Raw genomic sequence first — 21,408 nt, 5'->3', positions numbered from 1 at the left:
ATACTTTTAGATTTATTTTACATGCATGGTATTTTGCCCGTGTGTGCGCATGTGCTGTGGGCTGGCAGAAGTGAAAAAGGGTGTTGGATGCCTGGAACTGACGTTACGGATGCTTGTGAGGCACTGTGTGGGTGGTGGGCATCTAATCCAGGTCCTCTGAAAGAGCAGCAAGTACTCCAAACCACTAAGCCATCTCCTCAGCCCCTAGATCTTTTTTATTAAGCTTAAGGCCAGTTTTCTCAAGAACCCAGGAAGAAGTATTAGAAATTATGTTCTTGCCTGAATAGAGAGAAAAAACTGACCTGTTACTAGGTTGGATTACTTCTTCCCAGCGAATCAATTTTTACGTCAAGAAAGGCACCTGCAGGGTCAGGCTCAACAGGGCCTGTTCCATCAGCACACAACCTCAGGTGGTTTCCCTCCCCAGGCTGTGCCCGTGCTTCTGAAATAAGATTGGGTCCAAAGCAATACTGTGTGTGCGTGCCTGAGGAGTGCACAGAGAAAACAGGCACCAAACCGTGGGAATGCTCCCCGTCTGCCTTCTCCCTTCTACAAGTGACCCCTGATGAAGCAGATTTAATGGTAGTAGTATCTCCTTCACCCTCTTCAGTCACAGCTCTGGTGAGTCTCTTTTTAAAGCAGGCAAGGCATTCTCTACACAACGCAGAACCAGATACTAAGCCAACTGCCCCCACACATCCTCAAAAGATCAAGTTGTATATATCAATTTTACTGAAAGACTTATTTCTTATCAAGCTTCTTTAAACTAGCAAATTTCCCCAGCAAATGAGACAAAAAGCAATGGTCAATTTCTAAACACTTGCTAATGTGATGGGTGTCCCACCTTGCTATTTCAAGCCCGTTACTGCATGGCCTTCACAGGCAACAGAGTCGTTCTTACTCGACAGATGGCCTATGACCAGTACAGCTGCCCAGGATCCCCAGGGCCTCTACCTGATACCTCATTCCAGGACCACAGTCTGTCCAACATATCATTTGGATCTCTAATGCACTTCGAAATACGAACAGATTGCCCCAGATGCCACTTACTGGAACTGTCTCGTGTAAAGTGGGGTGTCACAAAGATACCTCTTAGGAAGAGCGAGTCAGTCCTTTAGGAACTTAGATCGTAGGGAACTAACTCTGTGGGCCTCGCTAGGATGGTGAGGTGTTAACTCTGAGAGCCAGAGCAAAGGAGGGGGATTGTGCTGAGATCTGCGTGCAGCTGGGAAGACTACCCAGCAATATGACCAAACACCCTCCTCCGTGTGCGTGCACACACAATGGTTCAGCTATACTGATCTCATCACAAAGGATGTGGTAGGGACAGCAAACATATCAATGAAGCAGCTTGCTGAACATCATGTGACATGTGACATGTGACAGACACTGTTTTAAGCATGGTTCCCTCATCAATTCTTTTAGACTGCAGTCCTGAGGGGTAGGTATGTTCTAGTGATCCTTTAAGCGATGGGAAATCTGCAGCACAGAGATGTTAAATGCTTGCCTAAGGTCACACAGTAAAGAGCCAAACTATGTTCAACCTCACAGTTAAGACCTACTGATCATATTTTAACAACTTCATCCCATTGGGCTTATAAAAACAACTTGAGTACTTAGAATCCAGTTCTAGTCAAAGAATAGCACTTGTAAGGATAGGGAAGATGTGTGGGGGGCAGGGAGGGAAGGCAAGAAGATGCTGAAGCCCCGACATGAGTGTGTGCACAGCAGAGCACTCCTCCGCCCAATGCTCGGGGACTGTGTGGTCCATATCAGAAAGAAAAACAGAGCTAGGGATACAAAGGAGACTAAGGCACCCGAGTGCGGCAGTGCTTGACTTAAACACACTGTCATCGAGGAGCCCGCTGAATCCAGTCTGCTGCTTGGTTTTGCAGCCTTAGTGAATTATTTAACTTCCTTAAGCCTCAAGTTTCCTGGCCTATAAAATGAGCACACACTTCTTGCAGAGTGGTGGGGGACTGAACGAAACAATGAGGAATACCGTGCTCTGTCTGCACTGGCTGCTGTGGGGACAGTCGTGCAATTAAAGGATCTCAACGGAGGTGAATGAAGGCTAAATAATATCCACCAAGTGGGTTGCAAGGGTTACTCTTCAAAGCAAAAAAAACCTACGGAATAGGGGCTGCAGAGATGGCTCAGTGGTTAAGAGCACCGAGAATCCTCTTTTGGAGGTCTTGAGTTCAACGCCCAACTGTAATGATCTGTCCTGTCCCTTTAAGAGACAAGCTCGGCCCACTCCCACCCCTCTGTTCACTGAGGCAAGCTGATCTTCCTTCAGCTTCCAGACTAAGCTCCTTCTCTTTCCATCTTTCTTCTAAAGAGGCGGCTTCTCTTCTCCTCTTCCTCCCTCTTCCCTCTTCTCCCCTTTCCCTCCATAACCCACTAAATAAATACCCACTCTCTTTGCATGGGGTGCCTATCTGCCTGTCTCTCACCTGCTGCAACTCCTCAAACTCTCACCCGCCTTGCAGCTCCCTGCCTGGGACCCACTGTCCCTCATGGCCTGCTGCCCTCTGCTGCCCCTCGGGGAATGCGGCCGTTTTATTTTTACCATTACACCAACACCCACATGGCAGCTCACAACTGTCTGTAACTTCAGGACTCAACACCCTCCCACAGACTTACATGCCAGCTAAACATTAATGCATATAAAATAATAAATAATATAAACAAAGGGCATTAAAAACAACTACAGATTAAGCACCAAAGAGGCAGATTCATGATCTACAGTCGTCTGTTACGGTACTGTTACAAACATTTAAGGCATCCTCCATCTTGCTTCTAGGCTGGATCAAGATGGCCTCTGGCCTGACCTGTGGAAGCCAAGGGCAAGCCAAGAGAAGCTCTTTCTACAGCTGTGCAGTGCTCAGGCGAGCTCATCCCAGGGGCGGGGCCTCAGACTCCTACCTTGTACAGCCTGTAGTAATGGATGGCAACGTCGTCCAGTCGGACGGCCTCTTTGATGTATTTCAGATGCGCCTCGGAGGCCGTCAGTGCAAACTGGTCTTTGTGCATGTTCGGAATGTGCTTCAGGATGTACTCCTTCCCCCTCTTGGAAACAACCTGTTGGAACACCGGCCCCCACAAACGACAAAAGGATGAGGAGCTAAAACAGGCCACATAAACTGGCTGATTTCCATTAGAAAACTCTAATTTTATCCCCTTTCCACTGTCTTGTTATACTACTGGGTGGAACTGGCTAACATTATGAGCCACAAATCCATTTGGTAGAAGAAAAATTCCAATGGGAAAAACAGTTTCTCTTTGTTTTAACAATCACCAAAGTGGGGGAAAAATCCCACGCAATCTGGTGTAACTTCATATACTTCATGGATTATACTCCCAAAATGGTGGGTACCTTAAAAAACGCCTACGTCAGAAAAACGCCTACGTCAGAACATCTGCAGGCTCTGGCTCCCGCTCATTCCCACAGTCACACACACACACACACACACACACACACACACACACACACACGGAACACAAGACTGTAAATGTGCGTCTGGGGAAAGTAAGGGAATAGGCAGGGTTCTTTGGAACACTTTTGATTTTCACACAAAAGGAACTCTACTTAAAAATGCGTGAGGAAACTGTTTCAACTCAATGTTCATTGTGATTTGTTGAGGCTCAGATTCCGATGGTGTCAAAGGCACACAGGACCCAGCAGCTGCAGGCTAACAGATGCAGAGAACGCCCTACCTGATTTTACATGGAAAGGTGGTGGCAACGTGAGCAAAAGGAAGGGCTTCAAACAGGAGTGAAAATACTCCTGAGTTTTTAGCTTTAACGTGGCTTTTCAGATATGGTGTTTGCTTCTCACTTTGAATATTTCATAAAGAATTATATATGGCACATCTTTAACCCCAGCACTCGGGAGGCAGAGGCAGGTGGATGATGACACTTATTGTATAGAAACTTCTTGTGTACACTGCAGGACCGCGAGGCACACTGCTGGACACCCCAGCAGGAACACCCGCCCAGCAGGAGCCGATTTCCAAGGGTCAGGAGTCAGGCAGCTGAAACGAGGGGAGTGGCTTCAAGTTCCTTTAGCATTGGGTGTGGTGCTGTGTGGACAGGTTTTTAATGCCAGCACTCAGGAGGAAGAGGCAGGAGGATTTCAGTGAGTACCAAACCAGCCTGGTTTACATGGAGAGGTCCTGGAAAGCCAGGTCATACAGTGAAAGCCTGTCACAAAACACAAAACCACCAGCCAATCATTCAAGCAAGCAAGCAAGCAAGCAAACAAACAAACAAAAAAAAAAAAAAAAAAGAGGAGAGGCCCAAGGTATGAAACATCACAGTAACGATGCCGACATACAGGTAAGTCACTGGCTGGGTGATGCCAGGCAGACATACAGGTAAGTCACTGGCTGGGTGACATTAGAACACATAGTTTAAGGTGCAGGACAAGCAATTAAGAAGAGCTGGAGGGGCAGTGGGAGCCAGATCCTGGAGTTTGACATTTGGGAGCTGGGACTTCCCGCCACAGGGAACTGGGGAGTTGCTGCAGGCAAGTTGCAGGTGCAAGCTGGGGAACACAGAAGCAAGGATAGCGCCACCCGGTGTGCTGAGATCTGGGACTCAAACGGAGGGATTGCTGAAGGGAGGGGATGCAATGCACATGGATGGGAAATAACAGTAACAAGAAGATTCGGGACTAAAGAGGGTGGCAGGTGACGTCAGAGGATGCTGCTGCTACTGGGTGGAACACGGAAGAAGCCAAGCACCAAGCAGAGTCCACGTGATGCCAGCCAGGTTCAGGGCAACCGGGCCAATGGCAATGTCCAGCACTCTATACCAGAAATATGGAGGTTCGCTGCTTCTGTGGAGTTGAGGAAAGGAGCATGATGGGGTGCTCTGAGTTTGCAGTACTTAGGACTGCACGGCTGTTAACAGTACTGTGTAAACATATTGAGGGGTCACCTGCATATTGTGACAGTAGTCATGAAAAGCAGTGATCAGGATGAAATCTCCCTGGTGTAAATGGACAAGTGCCATGTGCAGTAGACAAACTCCGCAGAAAGAGAAAAGTGTCTGCTAAATCAGCAATGTGTACAGCTGAGCGGAAGCAGGCAGGCGGAGGTGGACCAAGGTATGCACACGGGAAGGAAGAAGCTGGAAAAATCAAAAACACTTGGCCTATCTTTAGCTTTTTCAAGCTTTCCCGAGACAGGAAGCAAGCCAGGTGGCTCTGCTTTGTGGACGCAGGTGACCCACTGTTCTATAAACACTATCTACTGCGGGAGAGTGATCCAGAGCCAGAGCAGAGGACTCGGAAGAGAGGGCCAGGGTGGCCTGTGGGAAGAATGGCAACCCAACAGGCTAGGGAGCCTGCTGACCTACATCTACCTTCTCCCCGACAGAAGCACAGAAGCGGGTGGCTCCTCGCCTGGCAGGGAAGGACACAGAGGGCAGAGCCAACAGTTGATTTAGATTTCTTTTCTCAGCCCATTAAAACTGTGAATGACCTCATCTCTTGAGAAGCCACCATTTTTTCCTCAAAGGGAGAAAATGCATGTCAGCAGGAGGATCCTGAGTGCCACCACCACGCACATCCAACAGGGGGCTGTGGACGCTTGCGGCCCCCAGCATCTAGGCTGGCCGGTGAGCCTCCTCAGCTATGAGCAGACTGGGAAAGACCTGCAGTGTACCGAGCTCCCGTACTTGGGCATCGTGAGCAGTTTCACTGTCCCCAGAACCCGCAGGTTCATCTCTCAAAGAAGGTGGTGCACCTGAATGGGTGGACGGGGAATCCAGACAGTACCTACCCATGCCGGGAAGTAAGCCTCCGGCTCAAAGTACTTTTCACGGTGCTTATTCCTTTTGAAGTTCCCGAGATCAGCCTGTAGCGCGAAGGCCGCCAGCAGGAAGTAGGCCTCCTCTCTGAGCACACACTGAGAGTGCAGGACTTGTTTCCTCAGGTGCCAGTAATAATAATACCGCGCTATGCGGTCACTAGAACACAGGAAAACAGCCGTCATGTTCCGGGGGAATGGCACAAACATGTCAACAGAACCCAAATCTCACTCTGCATCTGCTGGCAGATGCCTTTGGCTTTTCTTCCCTGTACCCACATCACCAAGGGCTGAAGGCCCAAGCTGGAACCAGATCACCACCTCAGGAGGCTGCAGGAGTCAGAAGGCCCAGATGCCAAAACATACTCTAAGGCCCACAGCCTTTGATTTGTTCAAAGAAAGGGAAGTCCGAGGAATTCCACTCCAGTAAGGCAAGTACGTCACAGAACACAGAGTGGCCATGCTGGAAGCCAATGTTTATTTTTCCCCTGCACATCAACGCTGTGCACACCACTCGATGGGAAGAGCCTGACTGATGCTCTTTGGATTGCTCCAAAGGCTCTACAGCTCTTTAGAATGCTTGTCGGCGAACACCACACACCAGTGGTCTGTTACTCTCCTGTGGCTGAGGAAGAATGGACCAGAGCTTCCCTTACACCTGCCCTGTGTTACAGGAAGAGGATGCCGTCTTACAGAGTGTTTTCCCAGGCACGTCATGACAACCATGATGCTTCCCCCAAGAGGAAATACCAACGGCGCACGCTCTGTAATCCACTCGAGCCAGAAATAAACTCAGTCTCCGCTGAGATGAGTAGAAAGCGCTGGCTGTAGTGGTGGCAGGGGTGGGTGGGCCACAGGACATCTAGTCAGCTCTACAGAAATGTTCCCGGATAGCTTTGCGATTAAGAGAAACCATCACAGACATGCACGCTCTCAGCGAGGTCACTGCTCTCCCTACTTCAGACTGTTTTCCTGAGGTCACGGCTCATCGGCAGGTAACAGAGCATAATGGTCTGTTTTAACTAAGACCAAGGCTAAGAATACAGAGCTTAGGAAGGAAGCATCTATGGCATTCCTTCCCATAGACAGGGCACCTTTCAGTGTTGCCTTTTATGACACCGATTACATGCTGTCGGGTGCTGAGAACCCAGCCTGCCTCCATCTTCTAGTAAGGACAAACTAGGTTTATTCCTGTTTATGATTAAACTTCTATTTCTCAGAGATGGGGTGGGCTATGTCCCACCTGTCACCTTAACTACAAATGGTTCTGTGCTGCCTGTTCCAGGAATGGCGATCATGTCTTTGTTCTAAAAAGTTGTTTATAGGGGGCTAGAGAGATGGCTCAGAGGTTAAGAGCATTGCCTGCTCTTCCAAAGGTCCTGAGTTCAATTCCCAGCAACCACATGGTGGCCCACAACCACCTGTAATGGGGTCTGGTGCCCTCTTCTGGCCTGCAAGCATACATGTAGACAGAATATTGTATACATAATAAATAAATAAATAGTTGTTTATAACCAACTTACTCCCCTCCCTTTGTTTCAAAAGGTTGCAGGGCCACCTATGACTTACCTCGCTATGACTACCTGTTGTCATGACAACCGTGTTATTGTTTCAGGTGGCCGCCAGGACTCACTTGCTATGCTTGTGTTCTGCTCCTGTAACCCCGCCTATTTTGCCTACAAATCCCCCATTTGGAAATCCCCTACCCTGAGCTACAGAAGCCTTGTCTTCCTCACATCCAATGCTGACCCCTCAAACTCCGACTTAGGGAAGGCAGCCCGTGTATATGGATAAAAAAGCTTGCTTTAATTAATTTCGTCAGGATGATTTGGGTCTGTGGTCTTTCTCCTCCCGTCTTTGGGGTTAATAGTGGGGGTAGGGGCACACAGAAGTCAAGGGTTAATATTCGTTAGCCCTGTGGGGTTCATTAGTGGCCCAGTACTATATTTTACTTCCTTGCAGGGCATTCCATATAACCAGGTAAAGTGGGTGAGCACATCACACAACAGGCAAACCAGTGAGGTTTCTAGCCTCTAGAAATAGTCTGGGTATTAGTACCTCTTACTCTTCCTTTGCAGCTGATAATAACAGAAAAAAAATAAGTGCTAATTTTTCACATTACATTGGCCCAGCATCCTTCAAGGTAAAGGAAAACAAGTTCTTATTTCTTGTGGTTTCTGTCGGCCAAATATGCGATCTCTTCACGTTCTCTAACATTGAATCCCACACCAAAGAAAGAGATTCAGAACCAGTTAATTCTGACTCACATCATGGTGCAGATCACACATCCACCTCTGAGAAGAAGAACCCTGTTCCCCGCCCATCAGAGTGTACCCTCGAATTCCACAGTTAGCTTCTGAACCACTGGCTAAGAGTGCAAACAAGACCTCAAGTGAAAACCAAGCGGACCCCTAAAACTCAGTGGCTTGAGAGTTTGAGGCCCTGTCCCGCCTGGAAAAGAATATAATTGCCAAGCGGTGGTGGCGCACGCCTTTAATCCCAGCACTCAGGAAGCAGAGACAGGCGGATCTCTGTGAGTTTGAGGCCAACCTGGTCTACATAGTGAGTTCTAGGATAGCCAGGGCTATTCAGAAAAACCGTATCTCAAAACAAACAAACAAACAAACAAAAACCCCAAAACAACCAAACGAACAAGAACAGACTCATATTTAATGAGTCTCTTTACAACGGTGACAGTTCCTTCTTGGGGACTGTGAGTGGCAATGTGAGCCAGTGACATTAACATTGTCACCTTTAGTCTATGATTTACTTAGCCCACAAACACTTGTTCGGCAACAAATGTACCCTGTGTTTAGGCACCGAGAATACACGAATGTCAAAGACAAGCAAGCGAACAGACGAACAAACAGACTGCTGCTGTTGTAGACTTTACATTCCAGCGGGAGAAGAAAGCAAAGAACACCATGATGTGTCCGGTGTGTGTGAGGAAAACGTGCTGTGGAGGAGACCAAGGCCCAGGCTCACGACTGCTTCGTCTTCATACCTGATCAGTTTTCCATTCTCCACATAGTACTGCACCCGGAAATGGATGATCATGGGAGGCCCGAACTGGTCGATGCCCTAAGATGGAGACACGGGCAGTGAGCTGTGTGTAGTTACCTCCACCGCAGGCCTCAAAGGCAATCACACTGGCATCGCTAGCAAAGCACATTCCCCCGCACAGAGAGGTTTTATATGCTTGGAATGTGGAGCTTGAAGTAGGCACTGTTGTCCCATGCAGACACCAGGTCCACGTCCAACCACAAAGTTACAAGGCGAAACAGGGCACCCTCCCTCTTTGGATTCTCATCCGTGGTGATGCCAATGGGAACATAAGGGAAGATAAAAATAAACACCATGGAAATTTCTAGCTGAGATCCGGCTTCTGGCCCAGCTCTGTCCCCTGTGGTGACCATTTGCTCCCTATTACAAGTGCTCTCTTGTTCCCTCAGCATTCCACACGCCACATTCTAATATGCTGCTTGTTTACTTAAACGTTGGAGTGTTTTACTCTGTGGCTGGCTTTGAAGTCCGCCTTCCAGTGCAGCCCAAGAATCCTACACCGCTAAGGGAGAATCTGGATTAGAAGTGCGGATTTCATTCCTGACTCACCAGGGTGATGGGGAAACCACACAGCCCCCCTGTGCCTGCTCCCTCGCTCAGAAGGAACTGATGTTTACTACATAAAGACGCCAGCACAGTAAAACAACAAAGGCCCGAATGCAAGAACTCTTAAGAAGGCAAATTTAAAATTACTAAAGACTCCGGCAAGTTTTGACAGCACTGTCACAGGAGAAAAGCAAATACTTTCTCATGCTTTTCACCCCAGACACTACCCCAAGATTACCAAAACATTACTACCAACAGGTAGTTTACACTGTCAGGTATTCACACCCGAGCCACAAGACGTTTTAGCGCCTAGAATTCATTTCCTTTCCTCATTCTCCACTGGAGAAGTTGCTGCTTAAGACTTTTCCTAACGTGACAGCTAAAATAAACAGCTTTAAAGAATAAAAAGAAGTTTGCGCATAAATGCAATCTCACCCAAGTGACTTCGTATTGTCGTACCTTGCTGGCCTCTTTTTTCCATTCTTTTGGACAATACTTATAAAGCTTTTGTGACAACTCCATATATACGTGTTCATTATCTGCACATTAAAAAAAAAAAGACAAGATGCTAAAGAGAAAAAAATCTGTTTCAGAGAAAAACTATGCAAAGCGACAGTTCAATAAATACAGCCTCACGATCTATGAATAAAATGTGAACCAGGAAAACTCAAGACACAAAAAAATCCAAGGTGTATTAGCTAGACATTAATGAGGTTATGAATTCTCTTGCTTCTGCAACACAGAACTCAAGATTGTAGAACATGTAATGCTCAGGAGAACTGGGGCTTCTAACTCTCCCTGGGCTTAGCTTCCAGAATCTGTAGACAGCATCCAGCACCCACTCCCGTGGACATGCATCTTAGAAAATACACTTTGGTTCGGTGTACAGAACACTCTTCTCATAGATGCAAAACACTGATCCAGCGGCAGCACCAGACCAGCCTCTGTGAGACACTAAACACTGATGATAGCTCACTTCCAAGGGTGGGCATGACACCTGCTTTGTGAAGAGCTGGCTTTAAAAACATCCATTCTCTGTGTTCCCACGCCAGAGCACAGCTTGCCAGAATGACAAACCACTCCTGGCTCTGCCTTTGGGATCTATCCTATCAGAAAAGCTCTGCAAAAACCAAGAGTTAACACCAAACAATCCCTCGAGGGGGTGACTTGCTGTTAGAGTGAACAGAAAATATGCCCACTGGAACTTATGAGAGATGAGTGAGTGTAAAAAACAAGCTGGAAGATGCCATTAGGACAGTTATGCTACTCTGGCTATAAAGGGGCTCTTCGGTCCTCTTAACATGAAAGAAACATGGGGATGGGACGCCCCAAAGAGGAAAGACAGGAGGTGCTGCTTAACCCAGTTAGCAGGTCAGTGAGTGCTGCCACCTTCCCTCCCGTTTTTTTACTGACTGAACACAACTGATGTACGTGTGGCTGGAGCCCCTGTCAGAAGCAGCAAAATGATGACCCAAGTGAGACCGCTCAGAGTAGCTCATGCATATTTTCATTTTATATACTGTCGAAAATAATTTTTTAGACAATATATTCAGATCATGGTTTCCTCTCTCCCATTCCCTTCCACATCCTCCCCACCTCTCCTCTCAGCCAACTCCATGCCTTCTCTCTTTAGAAAACAAGCAGGCAAATAAAGCAAACTAAAACATTTAAAACAAAACAAAACAAAGAAAAAACACAAGAAATACAGACACAAAATGCATAAAAATACAAAATCAGAAACTGTAAGATACAAGCAAAAGGCCAGTTAAGATAAAAAAAAAAAAAAAGGCCCAAACAAAGCACTAGGAGTCAAAATGTTTGCAAAAAAGTGTCTGTTTTGTGCACTGAGTTTGTTTTGTGCTGGCCATCTACTGCCAGGCATGGGGCCTGCCCTTGAGTGTGGGTTGTTTCCCCAGTAAAACTCCACAGGACAAACTCATTTTTCCTCTGTGAGTGGTTGTTAATTAGAGATGCTTCTTGGTTAGGCATGGGAACCACTTCCCCCTCTTGGGGCTGAGACTCCATTTGGCTTAGATTTATTTGCACAGGCCCTGTGTATGCTGCCAGAGTCTCTGAGTTCATGAGCACATGCATTATTTTAAAATTATCTTTATGTGTCTATCACTTGACAGTGTGACCAGCTCTGTCTGGCTTAAGAACTCTGGGTATCTGAACACAGGGGAACTGGTATCCAATGAGAGCAGATGGGTGTCCCTCCCTATATCCTGCCCTAGTATCTGTGCCTCTGCAGCATCCTTTATGGCACAGTCCTAAATGCCTGAGCAAATAACCCAGGTTTCACACGGTCCAAGGGAAAGAAGAAGGGGTAGGAAGAATCTCATGGAACTAGATTATAATAAGGGTTAATATGAGCTCATGAATACCAAGGAACGCATGTGGAGAAATTTTTGCCAAAAGCTAACATCACCTTAAAGGCATAAGTAACTATTGTGTGTCTCATGATACTGTATACTGAGACGGGCTCGTTATCATTTATCTGATATTCCCACCCAAATCAGGCATAACCTAAATTAATCATGAAGAAACATGAACCAAATCAAATTAAAAGACATTACACGAAGTAACTTGTCTCTTCTCTTAAAATAAAAAGCAAAGATCACAAGGAGGGGTGATGGAATGGCTGAAGAACAGACCTGAGCCAGGCTATCATAGTTCCTGATAGTCCATAGTCCCTGGACTATGATGGCTATTTCCAGGCTCCTCGGCATCAGCGTGCCGACTTCCTGACAATGAAGTTCCCACCACGGTTATGTAAGAGATGTTGGAAAGATGGGAAACGGGTAGATCACAGATGGAGAAGGCATGCACTCTGGCGTTAACACCTGAGGACATCTCTATCATCTTCTTACATAGCTGGAAGTTCGAAATTATTTTAAAATGAAAGTAGCAGAACTGGGATGATGTTAGGGTTCCTCATGCTTGGATTCCTCCTTGGACAGCTTTCGAGAAGAGTGTCAGAATGGCTGGATTTGAAAATGCCAGTGTCTGAATTACTTGAGAATTACATTCTTTCCAACTACTCAACGGACAAGGAGAATTTCAGCTGAGAATCCACAACTGTTGAAATAGGAGCGGCGGGGCTGCGTCCCCAGCACCCCGGCCGCCTGCTAGCTTATGCCCCGAAATAACAACACACAAACTATATTCTTTTAAACACTGCTTTGCCCATTATATCTAGCCTCTTCTTGGCTCTCACATCTGGACTAGCCCATTTCTAATAATGTGTGTAAGCACCCCAAGGTGTGCTTACCGGGGAGATTCTAGCCTACGTCCATCCTGGGTCGGAGCTTCATCGCGTGTGTCTCTGAGAGGAGCTATGGAGTCTGTCTGAGGAGTCTTACCTCACTTCCTCTTCCTCCCAGCATTCTGTTCTGTTTACTCCTCCCACCTATGTTTTAACCTATCAGGGCAAGCAGTTTCTTTATTTAATTAACCAATGACCTTCCTCCATCACACAACCGTGTGAGTGGCTTGGGGCAGTGACGTCATCCTGCACACCGTGACCACATGCCATACATCCGTGCAAAGCCGTGGGATACAAACACCCGAGTGAACCCGGGGGCAGATGATGGACTCTGGGTGGGTTCACTGGTCACCACACCAGGGTTGGGGCTGACAGTGGGGAATCTGTGCCTGCAGGTGACTGGCTTTCTGGAACTCTCTAGACTTCCTGTTCAACTGGGCTGGGAGTCCAAAACCATACCAATCAAACAAAACCTGTGAGACAAATTCTCAAGCACACTTCCAATTTGTATCTGATGTGAAACAACTTGACAATGAGGAAGCCTGGTGGCCTGTCTGCAGGTTCGCTGCTAGCCAGCAGTAGAGCCAGAATCAGAACCTGGTCACCCGGCTGCTGTTCCGACGCTTTCACTACACTGCAAACTCTCTTCTACAGAGCATCTCAAACGCTCCCCTTGGAAACGGAAGGAAGCTAGGAACTGGTTTCCTTGGACCGACTTGTTGAACCACAGAGACCACCAGTCTGGCCGCAGGTGCAAAAGGAAGAATTAGCCTTGAGGAGACCACAGAAAGAGCCGCCTGGAGTCTGTAAGGCATCTTACTGGTTCTAGACCAGCGGTTCTCAACCCACGGGCTGCGACCCCTTTGGGGGTCTAACAACCCTTTCACAGGGGGCCGCCTAAGACCATCAGAAAACACAGATACTTACATTAAAATTCATTAACAATAGCAAAATTACAGTTATGAAGTAGCAACTAAATAATTTTATGATTGGGGTCACCAAACATGAGGAACTATATTAAGGGGTCACAGTAATAGGAAGGTTGAGAAGCACTGTTTAAGACCCTTCCTAGAAAGATAATGGAAAAGCAGGGAGTCAATGGCTTTTGCAGGGCCCTCTGTAGTCTCCATCCCATGTTCCTAGACAACTGAGCACAGTTCCCATTCAGAGGAAGGGAGCTGGCTTTATCTGCTGACCACAGTACGTTCTTGAACTCGGCAGATGTGAATATGCACAGCGCAGTCCAGATTCTCAAGCTATCATAATCAGTTTAGATTTAAACTGATTCAAGTAAAATATTATCCACATAAACATAGAAAGCATAATTAAATACAAGTAAATCTCCTTGAAAAAGATGAAAGAGATGCTAAAAGACTCTGGAATTTAGAAAACTAACGCAGAGGAATTTGCAGATACAAACTGACACGGGACAGCTTTTATCAATCGGATGCAGGTGGTCCCAAGTGCCTGGAGCTAAGTAAGGCACACAAGACGGCAATGTGTCTCTGAAATCAAATTTCTCATGTAATGGAGGAAGACAATAACTGTGTCTCAAAGTCACACAGCCTGACCAGAAAAAGAAAAGAGCACAAAGAAAACCAGAAAATAAAATTCAGTGAATCATCTGTTACACTGCTAACCAGGAATCTAAACAGAAGAAAGGCAGCTTTACTGAGCTCAACATTTTTGTGATGCTACAAGCCATTATCACTTACAGTTATTATAGATCGTAATGATAACTGACAAGAACATCTACTTTCCTCCCAGCTACAGCTGGTCTGTGTACAAGAAAACTAAACAAAGATCAAACTCGGTTCACTAAAACAAAACAAAATAGGGAACAGATATATGAGCATCTAGATTCCTAAAAAGGAATCGCTATTAAGTTCAAAATGTAATAAATATAATAAAAATCCCGACTCATGTAAAAAGTACATCATTGCTGATATTGGAAAATAAATACCAGACTAAGAATGAAGATTAGTTGATGGGTATCTGACAGTCAGTTTACACAGCATGGTGGCTTTAGGGTTTACAATGTCATTTCCTCGGGGACACTTGGCTGACAGAGAATGAACTGAGACTTACTTTGTATAACACTGAGACCAAAGAGGTGACAGTCCTTTAACCTGAGCAGGTCACACACCTGGACCAGCAACTCGTGACAGAGAATTTTAACCTGTAGGAGGGAAGAGGAAAGACACTTGAGACAATCAAATTCGGCTCACAGTGAGTCACAATCAGCCACTTTCCAACAGGACACTTGCTCACATCCTCACCGCCGGCTTATCACTGCAACCTGTGGCTGTGTGTCAACCGTTATCACAGCGTCACTCTCCACAGCGCTAACAGAGCACCAACACAATCTTTCATCTCCACAGCGCTAACAGAGCACCAACACAATCTTTCACAGGATTCATAATCTCAGGACACACGGATCCAGTTCTCAGATCCATAGGACAAATGGGCCCTTCAGAGGTCCCTTAGAGGAGCTTGCTCCACTACAGGCATTTATGTTTGCTCTCTCAACATTTTTTCTTACTTTAATGGATATGCTTTTACACAGTATTCAATGTTTTGGTATATGTATACCCTACAGAATGGATTAACCAATGCATGGCTTCACATACCTATTATTTTTTGGTGTGTATTTAAGATCTGCTCTCAGTCAGCACAAGACTAGTTACAATTGCCATTCTACATAGGTTTCCTGAACTGATTCATCCTGCAGATGAAACTTTGGATCCTTTGACCAACACCTCCCCGCCTTGACTACTTCAGGCCCTGGTACCTACAGTAACTGCCTTACACTCTGTTTCTATGAGGTAGCCTTTTTTGGATTCCACACAAATGAGACTATGCAGTCTGTGCCTGGCTTATGACATTTAGTATAATGTTCTCCGGAATTACCCATATTGTTGTAAATGACAAACTCTCTCTCCTGGTGTGGCTTATTACTTCAGCCTGTGTGGACACACTACACTTGGTCTCTTCAGTCATCAGTGGGCACAGCTGACAGCCCTGAACAAGGCTAGGGACTGTCAGAGTGCAGGTGCATTTCCACCACGGTGACCTCATTTCCTCTGGATGCCCAGGGATGGCCCTCCGAGATCACAGACTCGCGCTATACCCAGGGATGGCCCTCCGAGATCACAGACTCGCGCTATACCCAGGGATGGCCCTCCGAGATCATAGGCTCGTGCTATATTTAACATTCTGAGGAACCACATGCTAGCTGTCACAAGGGTCACGCTGCTTCACATTCTGATCACAGATGACACATGCTCCTCTCTTCTACGTCCTCGGGACTCTGTGTGGTGACAGTCATTTTAACAGCTGTAAGTTTCAATTTGTTCTCTTGATGCTGAGGCCGAGCTCCTTGGTGCACACCCATCAGCCACTTGTCTATCTTCCCACTAGAAACGGTTCCGCAGGGCATCTTTGCTCAAGGAAGTTTTCTTCTTAAAGGTCTAAGCAAAGTATTCACCCACTGCACAATGACAGCCTGCCAGATTTTAGTTATTTAAATCAATCACTTTTATTACTTATTTTCCCTTTCTGAGTCTTAGCATAACTCAATCACACTAACATTCTGAGGATGAGCTATTACTAACTGAGAAGGCATCACTTGGGTATGTGTGTATCTGTATCCATGTATTTGTGTTTGTGAAGTGTGTGTGTGTGTGTGGGGGGACAACCTTGGGTGTCAGTCCGCACCTTTCACCTTGTCTAGGGGGTCTCTTTGCTTGTGGTCCTCTGTGTCCACTTTCCCACCTCCCTGCTTGAGCTGCTAAGTCAGGCTTTTAATTGGGTTCTGGGGACTCAAATCCAGGTCCTCGAGTTTGCACAGCAAGCGCTTTAACCCTGTGAGTCAAATCCCCAGCCCCCAGACACAGATTTGATGCTTTCTCTATTGTGAGGGAGCTGTCAGGTGACAGCGCCGTGAGTGTCCAGAGTCAGGCGCACTGCACCCAGAGTCACCTAAGAGACGACCCAGCTCCATCTCTTCACCTCACAGAAGTAGAAAACGAAACTGTTCAGTCATGTAAGCGACTAGTGACGAAGGCAGGCCCTTATAACTTACGAGTGTCAAAGGTTGCACACGGGTTAAAACGTGCAACACAACCTTGGTGATTCTGATCTACGTACGGTCATGATGACACCAGTCATGTTTTTATACAGGACTAAAATTAAGAAAATGAAAATTATGCAAAACCCCACTGGAAAGAGTAGAAGACACTGAAGGCCACAGGGACCTGTCGAATTCTCCAAGCCCCAGGGACTGAAGAAAGCTGTGGTGGCTTTAGGGACTTCTTGCCACTGTGACAAAATAGTTGACAAGCAACTGAGGAGGAAGGGCGCATTGCGTTCTGGCTTACAAGGAGCTGCATTCCATTGCTGTGGGAGGGTGGGGGTGTGGTGGGTGCAGGAGCTTGAGGCGGGGTCACCAGGCACCCAGTCAGCAGAGGAGGGAATGCTGCTGCTCACTCTGTCAATCTCACTCAGTCTGGGCTCCCAGGGCATGGTGGTCACCCACATTTAGGATGTGTCTTCCTGTATCTGGGAACCTGACCCAGAGACTCCCTCACAGCTGTGCTGTGAAGTTTCTAGATCCTGTCATGGTGACAATAAAGATGAGCTGTCACGGGTAGTGTCCCTTTATATGCAGGATTCGATTCCCAGCGAGCTCCAGGGCACCTCCACTGTGGTCCCCTAGAGACCGCCCCCTCAGATACCCCCATGGACACTCTCGCTTATGAATGTGCCATCCAGCGATATTGTAAACACTTACTTTATAATATGCACGGGCGTTTGCCTGAATGGGTCTGTGTACCCATGCATAGAGTGCCCTCTGAGGCCAGAAAAGAGCATCGGGTCCCCTGGACCTGATGAGCTCCCGCCCGTGCCTCCAGCTGCGGAGCCAGCACCCTTCCCCACTCTGTGCTAGCTCTATCCAACAGCTTGGCGTACTTGACTTGTGTCCTAGAGAAGTTGGACTAATTTCCGACACTCACTGTAAACACTGAATTTGTATTTCATGCCGTAACTATACTGCCTCAAAGAAGCTGGAACAGACTGACAGAGAGGAGGAAAAAGGGCCACACTGACAGACAGCTCTTACCCCGAGCTCCATAAACTCGAAACTTACTTCAAATGTCGCACTGCTCTGGGGCACTTTTAACCCTTAGCTTGGCTGTTTAAACTCTGGTTGGCTTGGCTGAATATGGAGCAGCCAGGGTGAAATGGGACAAGCAAGCAGCCGAATTCCAGATTCCAAACCCAATGTTTGTAAAATAAAGTATGTGGTGAATCTTGACTAAATAAGGCTGTGCCTCTCTTCCAGGCATCCCATCTAGTTAATACTGTCCTGCTACTTAAATCAAGTGTCTGGAGCCTTCTGCTGAAGCGCTCTAACAATCATCAAGTAAGTGCAGTGTGCTTGTTTAAAAACTATAATTAAATAAGGATGCGGCTTGAAAGGGTTACCTGCTGTGAAAGCAATCTCCAGCCTCGGGTGTGTGCAGAGCACAGTCTTTATAAAGCCACATGGCTGACTGTGAAGTTTTGTAATTCTTCTAGTCTTCAGGGGCAATGGGAACTTTAGAAGCACTATGTTCTCGACTGCGTGGGCTTTACCTAAAAATACCCCCCATATGGAACTTTGAAGTGGAAGGGGGTTTGATCCTCGCTGGGCCAATGGTGTGTTACCATGCAAGGATATCTGAACTGTTCTCTGGAAAGAAAGAATTGTTCGCTTTGCCGCAGGAAGGGAGGTATAAGCTTCTGGCTCTGTGATTTCTGCCACCCTAAAAACTTTCCGCCTCTTATATTCACCATAATTTTATTAAGTTTCTATGTTTTATATTCATTTGATGATTAAGATGATTTAAAATAGCCCCTGCTAATACAATTTATGGATATTCAAAATGATTAAAACATTAAATTGATTCCACATGCAGAAAGCCAATATGAAGTCACCTATACCTGAGAGGGGAAAAACTCTTACTGCTGGGGGTGGGCACCGATAAACTTTTTTTTTTTTACTACAATTAATTTGTTACACCCAGCTATGTAAACATCAAAATCACCCTTCTCAGCTGTGGGGAAAGGGGTTCTGGGCACTCTGGCCTGTTCTTCTAGCAGTGGGCAAGACTCCAGGGTACCCCATCCTTCCTGAGGTCCCAGGACTTGCTGGAGGGGAGCCTCGGCATGGCAGAGTGCCCTAAAGAAATGAATCAACAGCACAAGGATCTAGACGAAGGCAATGTCACTCCATAACGACCGACTCACTGAGCGACTCCGAGGACAGACACTAACGTGCTCTACATACAGTGTCTTTAAATCCTTGTTTCCACACGAGGCATAGAACAGCCAGCCCCTCTTCATGTATGAGGAAAACAAACCAAATCATGAACAACAGACTTAAGAATCATGCCGAAGACTGCAAAGAAAGCCAGGGAGTAGACAGTTCAGACAAGGTCCCTGGTGTCAACGGCCTCAGGAAGTGAGGGGCTGGGGCACAGTCTCTTCTGCCTACTTAGGACTTCAGCCATCTGTGTCCTGCCCTAGACCTACATCAGTGTCTCCATGAGTGACGCCCACAGAGCTGAGCCCCTCCCCCAACAATTCTAGGGGACAGTCAAGATTTAAAGCCACTGATCTACATAGCAGCAGCTATGGGGAAAACTAATCCACAGCACCGCATTAAGGCAACTTTTGCTTAATTCTATTAGACAGCAATTAGATGAAAGAAAAAATATGGAGGTTGACAGTAGAAAGAGGCATTTAAAAAATGCTAGGTATGATACCATAAGACATGCCATGAGTCTGCCTGCCGTCTTTCGGTCTGTTCTCCAAAAGTATTTCCCTCAGTGACTGGAGACTCCAGTGTCAGCAAACGCCTTTAGAAACTGCAGTCACCTTAGTGTTCCTCACCATGACAGATCTGGTACGCCTTTCCCCATCCTGTACGAGCCACAGGCTCAGCAACATGGATGCACCCTTAACCGGGCAAAATGACAGGAAAGAGGCAGGAGTTTCCTCAGTGCTTATGCTGTATGTCCTGGATTGTGTGTGCTTAAAAAGTCCAAAGGACACATTGCGCATGTGTGTGTGTGTGTCTGTGTGTATGTGTGTGAGAACGAGACTTCACACAGCAGATCTACGGTAGAGTTTACTTTACATTTCCATTTACGTTGCTGATACCCACACTGACATGTTTTCCATTTTCATCAGGCTTTAGAAATCAAGTGCTCTGCACTCTGCACGACCAAAATCAACTTCAAGTCCCCTAATCAGGAAGGTAGCCATCACTAGAGACTGCCCGGAAGACAGTAAAACCCGTCTGGGAGGCAGGCTTGATGCTCCAAAATGCATACGAGCAGAAACCAGGTGGCAAGGGTAAATCAGGAAACTGTTGACTGCTTGAGGAAGACCAAGACGTCTATGGTTACAAGCAAAACCTTGCTGCAATCTAAGCTTTTAATGAGGTTATTTCAATGTCGTATCTGCTCTGCATAACCATCCCATTATACAGAGATTATTATTAAAACTACATAGCATACCAGTTGGAAACTAATTCAAGGGGTGACAGTTAAGACAAGTTTTCCTTAGTTCCATCAGAATGCAGTTATGGGAAAGAAACAATATGAAAATTGATAGGTCTGGGCATGGCGGCCTACGCCTTTAGCTCCAGCACTCGGAAGGCATAGGTGGGCAGATCTCTGCGGGATCGAGGCTAGCCTGGTCTACATAGTTTTTTCCAGGCCATCCTGGCCTACTTTGTGAAGCCCTGTCTCAAAAACAAAAACAAACAAACAAACAAACAGGTTGATAGGTACAAAATCGACTGCCATGAGTCCGCCTGGCAGTTCCTACCCAGGGCGCTCGCTGTCTCACCTTGGTGGTCTGCGATTCACACATCTACTCTGACAAGTGTGTGTCTGTGTTTGTGGGGCTACCCCGAAATGCGCACAGCAGCTTCCTTCATATTCAAATGACATACCATCCATCAGCCACAGTGAGTGAGTGAGTAAATGGGGCACGGCCACACTGCTGAAATATTATCTTATAATGAAAACAAACACTGCTGTGTCAATTTCACGGGCCAGATGCTGAGTGAGAAGTATCGAAGACGAGAAGAACGCATCACATCGCTCCTGTGGCAGGAGCCGAGGACAACGGATTACTGTCACGAAGCGTCATCAAGGGTCTTTCTCCCCAGAAAGATGAAATTAGTATCTTTCATTGGGCAATGGTTACATGGGTGTATATACTAACAGTGTATGTACTGGGCTGCACATTTAAAAGAGTTTTAAGCTTTGCAATGTGTAAATTGTAATTTAACTGTTAAAAGTTAAAAGGAAAAAACTAAAAATAGTATTCCAGTCCTCAATGTGCTGGTTAACTAAGTATCTGAATCTGATTTAAGAGCCTGGGGTAGAATCTTAGCTTACCCACGGCCCTTCAGCTCATCTGGGATATTGCTTAGGCTGACTGATCAAACCAGTCAAGACGCAGATGAGAAACTTAGCAACGGCTACCATTTTATGACATGGGCAACAACTCTGAGCATTTAAACCACAAATAGGGGCTATATAGATGGCTCAAGTGATTAAGAGCACTGACTGCTCTTCCAGAAGGCCTGGGCTCAATTCCCAGCACCCACAGGGCAGCTCACAACTGTCCATAACTCCATTTCCAGGGCACCCGACACCC

At 46.6% G+C, this 21,408-nt stretch overlaps 1 protein-coding gene across 3 annotated transcripts in view; it reads right to left on the bottom strand.

The window, feature by feature from the left end:
* Positions 1 to 21,408, bottom strand: part of Frmd6 (FERM domain containing 6) — a 68,898-nt gene that overhangs the window by 17,087 nt on the left and 30,403 nt on the right. For 2 of the 3 annotated variants that reach the window (XM_050153611.1, XM_050153612.1), the window contains exons 3-7: positions 14,779 to 14,869; positions 9,861 to 9,964; positions 8,821 to 8,897; positions 5,790 to 5,976; positions 2,929 to 3,084 (exon numbers count right to left, since the gene is read on the bottom strand). In XM_050153611.1, the coding sequence (XP_050009568.1) occupies positions 2,929 to 3,084; positions 5,790 to 5,976; positions 8,821 to 8,897; positions 9,861 to 9,964; positions 14,779 to 14,869 (615 nt within the window). The remainder of the gene's footprint in view (positions 1 to 2,928; positions 3,085 to 5,789; positions 5,977 to 8,820; positions 8,898 to 9,860; positions 9,965 to 14,778; positions 14,870 to 21,408) is intronic. The other variant, XM_050153613.1, reaches the window with a different exon arrangement.

Source organism: Alexandromys fortis, unplaced genomic scaffold (assembly GCF_014885135.2).
Source record: "Alexandromys fortis isolate MF-2015 unplaced genomic scaffold, M_Fortis_MF-2015_v1.1 scaffold_82, whole genome shotgun sequence".
NCBI lineage: Eukaryota > Metazoa > Chordata > Mammalia > Rodentia > Cricetidae > Alexandromys > Alexandromys fortis.
This window is presented reverse-complemented; position numbering and strand designations above follow the sequence as displayed.